The following is an 8,379-nucleotide window of genomic DNA, read 5'->3' as shown; positions in this document are numbered from 1 at the left end:
ATATAGATTGTTCATTTACTCATTTCTATTACATACTTGTATTCGTCCATATTCTTATGTAACCAATTCTATCAGTTGGCGAAACTATGCGCTATTTTTCATTTACTAAATGCTCCGTATTCATCGAATTAAATTGTGTACTCAGTATAAATCGTGCGAATAACGGAGCTTATGTTACAAAATAGAAGATTTGGAAAAATAGTGATAATTTAACTTAAAACAGTTAGATATCAGCACTATAGTAATTCAATGTCAGCATGTTGTGACGATCAATCATTAGCCCAGATGTCGACGTTGTAATGCCATCGTCACTTTACTGATTTTGTAAAAGAAACTTATAATAAAATGCAAGTCATGATTGAATTACAAATCAATTGGTCTCTCCAACTCCGATAGAATACACAGCTTGGATGGAGTCCTGAGTCGATTATTCATTACGGAAATGGTGTTATGTATACCCATATTAAACTGCAAATTAACACATCAGATACGCTAGCCTTAAATTCGGAATAAATATAGAACAGTTCGAAATTTACAAATTTCTTATTTCGTCTGAGGTAAATTCGAAGTATCTTTATTCCATTAATAATATGATTCCTCCTCCCACTAGAAGAAAATCATTAGACGAAAATTCGTACTTAGTAATCCAAAGTGAAATGTATTTTGATTAAGCATAATTTGATAACTCGTTTTTGTAACAATGATGCCAACGATGGTATCATTTTTATTATCAGACTTTTTAAGTGGGATCTATTTACTCTGCCAGTCGAGATTTGTTTCGTTTAGCAATCTCATGTAAAAAGTCTAGTAAAATTGTATGAAGGGTTTCCTGTGCAACGTAGCCCAAATATCACATTTACGCTTATGGTTACCGTAAAAGTGACTGGAAAAAAATATGGAAATTTCACACATTAGAAAGATAAACATAAAGAAGAATTGATATTGGATCTGGAAGATGAGATAATCCGAGACTTTCAGAAATAAATTCTGCAAACAGTACCAAGTAATCTTTCCTATTCATTAGATCATTTGTTAAAACACAACCCCGATCACTATTTTGCATGACGTTATTACATTTAATCTCATAGTGCGCCGAAATTTGACGTTTATTCAGAACAAATCAGATATCCGTAATATGCCAAAGAACTATTTCAACACAATTAAATCCGAGCCATAATTTAGAAATTAACGTACACAATGAACAAAGAAAATCTCAGGATTTCAGAGAAATCTGTTATTTTCCTGAAAAGCTAAGAAGTCGATTTTACCCTGACTTTTACTCGAAATGGCATATTTCCCTAAAATCAACAAGATCACAGAATCTCAATAAAATTGGTGTCAGATATTCGAATTTAAAACTATCACAAAAAAGTTTACACTATTGGTGACTTGATGCATTTGCTTGCCTACATTATTTCTGCCAATCTCAATTAATTTTGTTTAGATTCAATTATAGCATGAAACTGTAGTATTGTCAATGGATTGAAATATATATATATATATTTTATTTTTTTAGATATGAACCCATATTGCATCAATTCTATGAATACGATGGAAGTTAATAAGAAAAAATAATAATCAAGTTTGAATTCGTTATGCAAGCACGCTCAAAGCTATTTTGAGATCAGTCAGTACTAGCGGGAAACTTATAAGTCACGAGTGCCAGCACAATTCGCGCATTCAATTTACTGATCTGTATGCGGGTGCTTGTCTGTACGCATACATACGTTACATATTACGTACACTGGATATGTATGTATTAGGGTGGCCCTTCATAGGAGCTGGGAAAAAAATTCACCCATCAGATCAGCTCCAAATAAATATAAAAAAAAAAGAAGAAATAAACAGACCTTTGCACAAGCGCAAATCAAACGTCTGCTGTTCATTATTGCATCAACATTGATTTCAAATGAATTGAGTCTTGAATTTTTTTTCTCAAGTCTAGGACACGTATTGAAAAATGTGATATTCACATGAATCTAAGTTATAGGTAATATCGTTGGTTTCCAGTTCGAAAAACTGTAAGACTCGTGTGATGTTTTGGATTTTTTAACCCCGGAACACATGTACGGGGTCGCAAACGACCCCAGCCACCTTTCAAACTGCTCGCATAAACTAGAAATTGACGTTACCGCATTAATACTTACGCTAATACTACAAATCAACTGCAATGAAATTAAATGTGCTATTCGCCATTCGTTTCCTTATTAAAAAACGAAAAGATTTATGTATTGACGAGTTCCATTATTGCTTTTAGAACGATTTTACAAACAAGAAATACGTTCTAGGCTCAAAAATGTTTACTGGACTTCGGAAGAATGACTTGAAAAATAATGCGAGTAGCTTAAAAATGAATGCTGTGAAGATGTGAAACAGAATATGCTATTAAGCACCAAAGTGAAGACTTGCGCTTCTGCAGTTCTCTGAAAATACTTATTGGGTGCCGATCTTACTATCGGCAAGGTCAAATTTGTTTTTAGGGCCGATAATTAAGAGCTACCGTAATGTATACAATATCTATACATATATGTATATACCTATACACCACGAGTGATGAATAAGAATTCTCGACCTCGTATGTAATCTATTATAGAATCTTGGTGATCGGTCAATTAAGTAAACGTATTTTTAGTTAACGTTTCGACCCGGATATGGGCCCTCCTCAGAACGATTTATTTTTTTAACTGTCAAGAACAACAAAAAGATTTTTTATAAAATAAATAATAGTACTAGAAGTAATCAGACTTAAATATTGTAGATGTAATACTCTTAGAGCTATTATATATTATTGATTAGTAAGAACCTTTTGATTAATTGAAATAAGAATGTCTTTAAGTGTTATTTACCTTTTTTTTGAATTAAGTAAGTGGACTAAGATGTAGTCGAATTCACAATTACAATTGGTGGAGACAGTGTTCTTTTGAGTGACGGTAGTCAATGTCAATCTTCAAGTTATTTTACATGTGGGGGTTAATAGTTGGAAGTCATTAATTAAAAAGATTAAAGAACTATGTTTCTTCACAGTCAGTATGTCATTGTGTTAAAAGGTTTTTAAAGAAGGTCTTTTTAGCAATAAAATTAATTCGCAAGTGTCAAAGAAGTGGAGGTAGGCTCTTTACAATTAAGTTCCACATGTCTAACGAAAAATTGTTGGTTGAACCAATTGAGTCAACAGGTGAATAACGACTGATGGGAGAAAAATATAATCCAGAGTGAACGTGAACCTATTATAAACAATTATACAGAAAAACAATAAATATTTTGTGAGAAAAGTTATGTAGAAAGGACTGTGTAATGGGGACAAAAAAATTATTTTTGTATGTAGTTAAGGTTAAACAATATTTGTTGTGTGGGCGGAGATTAGAGGTTTGTAAATATTACTTAAATGTTCAACATCTTGTCTAAGATTAACAGAATTGGTGTGACCTACAATGTTGCACATTTCTAGTAACAGTCTTCTATAATAATTGTGTTCTTCACAAAGGATGTTTGTGTTGTCGTAATTAAAAGTGTGTTGTTTATCGATACTATGTTTCGTTAGAGCTGTGTGACGTTCTTCAATCTCATGTACATTGCGTTGGTGTTCCCTAATTCTGGTGTTGAGATGTCGACCAGTTTGACCTATGTAAACTTGATTGCAATCATTGCATGGTATTTTATACACAACATTAGATCGTTTGCCCATGGGGATCTTGTCTTTTCCTGTATCAAAAACTAGTTGTAAATCTTTTGAATTTTTTCCAACAAACTTGACATTATGTTTGGCGAATAGGCGGTTAAGTGACTCAAAGAGACCAGATACATATGGGATGGGGATATATGCAGTAGCAGGTCTACTGTTATCTTCAGCGGGAGCAGAGTCAATATTATTGTCAGGTAAGTTGTTGATGTAGGTGCGGCTCTTATTAATATGTTGGTGTAATAGGCCATGAGGGTAATCATTCCATCTTAGTATATTGTACATGAGCGACAGGTTTTTTGTCTGGAACTCTGTACTAGCAAGTTTGATAGCTCGGTCAACTAGGTTAATGATGGTGCCTATTTTGTAGGATATTTTGTACCTTTTTGTTGTTCTTGACAGTTAAAAAAATAAATCGTTCTGAGGAGGGCCCATATCCGGGTCGAAACGTTAACTAAAAATACGTTTACTTAATTGACCAATCACCAAGATTCTATAATAGATAGTATACACCACGAGGTTAGCGATTAAATATTCCACATGAATTTTTAACTGTATATTATTCAATTCATACATTTTTAAGACATCCTATAGTCAATCTAGAACGGTTTCATGTAGAATGGGAATCAATATTCATGTTACATACTTTTTCACCAACATCGCGACGTCCATATTTGAATTGATAAAAACCTAACTTGTGGGTGTTGAATATATTAAAACAAAGTTGAAAACAGAAATAACTTTATTCTTTGAAGTTTATGTTGCTCTTGTTGTTTTTTTTCTTTTTTTTTCAATTATTTTCAAGGATCATTTTATATGAAATTACGGTAGACTGATTAGTTACAATTACACATAATTCCTAAGTCTTTATTTCAAAGTAGTATCGATTCGAGAATAAAATTTGTTTTATATTTTCCGATTTATTGCTCCACGATATCGGTTCATGTATTTCGTTCTTTTTTTTCTCTTGGAAAAAAAAAAGAAAAAGTAAAGTGGCTTACTACACAACAACGTACCAGTTTTAATTATCTGAAAAACAATATCTTAGATATCAGGTCAGGTTGCATTTCACGTATGAGGAATGGGATAGGAGGAGGTAAAACACAGCTAGGTCGATGAGGAACATAATATGTATAATAAATATCAAGTAACATTTGTTGTACTTGAACAGTACACGCGGTAAAATGAAAGGAGTAGAAGACGACGTGTCTAATTTGTGAGAGCAATTAAATACTTACATACATACAGACACGCAACGTTCATTAATCGATTCAATTATACCTGTACGTCGTTTCCTTAGCCCGATTCTCGGGAATTTTTTTGCCATAACCCCACCTAGTTTCGATCTCTCCCCTCTGACATGACCGAATAGGATCAACCCATTATTATTGTTCATAACACGTAACACGATAGACTTTTCAAAAGGTCCAACAATTTATAATACCCCGTTAAATCATCGTTCAGCCCTTTCTATTCACACACTTTTGAAACCATTTTCTCCATCTCAACGTCTGTGTCAATGTCGTGATGCATCAGGATGTTTGCCTGTTCGATGTTGCTGACTGGTGTTACCGCATTGCTTGTAACCGATGTCTGCGTCGTTGTTGGTGTTGGCGGTGTGCTTGGACTGCCGGGTGTGCCGACAAGTTCCAAAGGCGAACCTGGCGATGGAAGCGGTTCCACAAGATCCTCCAAACCTTCCGGCGTTGGTAATTTGTTCAGCTCATCTCTGAGCAGTCTATAATGTCTCTGAAAAATCACCGTGCATGGAATATTTATTTTATATCTGAAGTACGGTTCAATAACAATTTATTTCAAATTCCTCATTAAATTTCTGGTTTCGTTTTTTTCGTGTTTTTCAGTTACCTGAAGTTCAGTTTCTTCTCGAGCAAAACAATATTACTGGAAAGAATTCAGGAAATTTTCTAATCGGAGAATTGAAGGTGCCAAAAAAACAAAAAAACAGATTCAATACTCAAAAGTCTTAATTCACAATCAAAATTAATGCCACAAATTGTGGTTAATCAAAACTCAAGAAATCAGTTTTGAGGGCAGCGAAGAAAAGAAAAAAGAACCTCTTATCGTATGTGATTGGACTCTGCTTAATACACCTTAAAAAACGGAATGGGATAACACAGTTTCAGAACGTTAAATATACAATATCATAGATTCTAAGTGATATTTTGCAAAATATAGAAATTTTTATCTCAAATGAGACAAAAGATTTTTTTTATCTCGATTTTCTATCAACTTTTAGATACATCGCAGTGGATTTATTAGAATGAGATCCGATTTAATTATCAATGCTCGTAACTTTTTTGGCACACAAATTAGTACCTTTAGTGCCAATGCGTTGAGAGATATGGTGCGACCAGATCGGCGATCAGCTCCATGTTGCTCCATGTCTCTTATCCACCCTTCGAGTTGCGCGACAATTTCGTGTCGTTTGATCCAAAAATGTGTATGAATAACCTGAGGAAGAATGAATTAATGCATATGGAGAAAAAAAGTTAAATGCCACTTTAACGATAAAAATTACGATGCGAAATAAAGAGCTTGCTGAAGAAAACAAACCTCCTTAAAACAGGGGCAGGGGTTCCGTATTTGCTCAAGCATTGCCCATTTGGCAGTAGCTTGACAAATATTGGCGTTATATTCTTGACTAGATTGAGCTCCACTAGATGTTCCTCGTGATCGCTCGTAGCCTGGCTCATTGAAGTATGGCTCTGCTACTAGAATTAACGACTGTATTGAGACTAAAACCTGCGAAAATAGAAAAATGTAAGTTAAAATTGCGATTCTTAGATTTTATGTGATTTATGCTCAGCGTGTTGGATTTTGACCATCTCTCAAGTTACATGGTTATGAAGATTCAACGGTCAAAGAGTGATCATTCTTATTAATCTCACTACGAGATAATCGTAAATTAAATATTCATCAAATAAATATATTTATTAGATACGGAGATCTCTTTGAAAATGTGAAAACAGAAAATATTACAATTATGATAAAAACCTTAGATATTCCTAATAGGTCCCTGCGGGTGAATTTCACCCCTAACATTTTTCAAACTCTTCGTAGAGTCCCTTAGTTGTGGAAATGGGCCTCTTAGCGCCATTCTTCATACGAAATAAACGCCTTTTTCGACATTTTTGGTACTTTTTTAATTTTGGCTATGTTTTAAAATATTTAAACAATACTTAGATATTTTTTTTAAATTCTTAAACAAAAGTATTATGTTTGGGGTGAATTTCACACCTTGTGACCATTATAGCATTCTAATGAGGTGTGACCTATTGGAGATATTAATGCTTATTTTCGAATCCCTTCAAAATTGTTGAACATGCATTATGTCAGTTCGATTTCACTTGACAATGACTCATTTTACTCAAAAAATTATTCTCTATACATTCACCGAAACATGTTATTTTTTATATCATGTTGGCATCGTTGAATATTACATTTTGCAACATTGCACAGATATCAATTACAATGAATAAAAAATCCCAACATTGAATTAACTGCTGAAAAAGTGAAAGTCTGAATAAAATGAGGTGTTGCAGAGTCAAATTGAACGATTTTACTAGATTTCAATTTTGAAACGAATTGTACTGAAGTGTCGATAACTAAGCTACTTAGGAATGTAATTTAGCATATGAGAATATTGACACAATTTTTTCTATAATTCGTGTGAAATTAATACTTGCATGCAACGAGAAAATGACAGAGAAAATTTATTTACCTGAAGAAAACTACTGGTATGGGCATTCCATTTCTCTTCTGGTCGACCCTGCCACGTGTTTAATATACTCAGGCATACTTTGCCGTCGTTATACAAGTTAGGGTTAAATCTAACTGTATGGCGACCAGTTGTTTCCAAGTTTATCATCATCGGACTGTTTGGATATTCTGGGGGAAAGTATACATCAAACTCAAAACATCCGTTTGCGTATGGAGTTTCCGCAGGTCCTGTTATCAACACCTATAAATAAGGTAGCTGTTAATACACGAAATTCATTAGATAATTCATTGATATATCTATTTATTCGATAAGATTTCCTAATCCACCCCAGTTAGCACACAGTGAAGATCAGGTTTGACTTGTTGCTGGCAAATTTATAATCAATAGTTGATCACGTTCTAATCCTAAGTTTGCAAATGTTTTTTAGGACTAGCGATTTACAGGCTAAATTATGGAAGTTGTGTACGAATTGACTTTTCTCCATCAAATAACAGTCAGGAGGAATTTTTAAGTTTTATATACCTATATAACAAGATTTCACGTGATTGTAGTTTGGACCGTTCTTTGAACTGAACAAATGTTTCTTTTCTTGTGCTAAAGAATTGTTTTTCATTTATTATTATCTACCCAAGACATAATTTTGTAAAATAATCGATTATTGCGAATTATTGGTTATTCATGCAATGGCGTAAAGTACCTTCATGACATCAAGCCTGTCCGCATCGCATCTGACGAACACACTGCTGCTATATGAGAGAGGTAGGGCAGTAGAAAGAGTGACGGCCTCTTGGGCTAGCCTTTTTACCCTAGTCGGATGACTTCGTTCACCGGCTGCTCTCATGTTCGACTCAAAGTGATAAGAAACGACGAATTTGTAGCCACCGGCATCCGAGTTTTCTGTTATCATTTCGTAGGTATCTGAAAGTATTGTTATAATCACTGTATAAACAACAATTGA

The 8,379-nt window shown here is 33.9% G+C and overlaps 1 protein-coding gene across 6 annotated transcripts in view; it reads right to left on the bottom strand.

Moving 5' to 3' along the window:
* Positions 1 to 4,403: 4,403 nt before the first annotated feature.
* LOC124184033 (baculoviral IAP repeat-containing protein 6) overlaps positions 4,404 to 8,379 on the bottom strand; it is a 56,420-nt gene continuing 52,444 nt past the window's right edge. For all 6 annotated transcript variants that reach the window (XM_046573356.1, XM_046573354.1, XM_046573355.1 and 3 more), the window contains 5 exons: positions 8,119 to 8,339; positions 7,422 to 7,661; positions 6,254 to 6,442; positions 6,017 to 6,151; positions 4,404 to 5,428 (listed from right to left, as the gene is read on the bottom strand). In XM_046573356.1, coding sequence (XP_046429312.1) covers positions 5,150 to 5,428; positions 6,017 to 6,151; positions 6,254 to 6,442; positions 7,422 to 7,661; positions 8,119 to 8,339 — 1,064 coding nt within the window. In that variant the 3' untranslated portion in view covers positions 4,404 to 5,149. The remainder of the gene's footprint in view (positions 5,429 to 6,016; positions 6,152 to 6,253; positions 6,443 to 7,421; positions 7,662 to 8,118; positions 8,340 to 8,379) is intronic.

The sequence above is a fragment of the Neodiprion fabricii genome, chromosome 5, assembly GCF_021155785.1.
Source record: "Neodiprion fabricii isolate iyNeoFabr1 chromosome 5, iyNeoFabr1.1, whole genome shotgun sequence".
Lineage (NCBI taxonomy): Eukaryota > Metazoa > Arthropoda > Insecta > Hymenoptera > Diprionidae > Neodiprion > Neodiprion fabricii.
The sequence above is the reverse complement of the archived record's forward strand: the minus strand, read 5'-3'. Positions and strand labels throughout refer to the sequence as shown.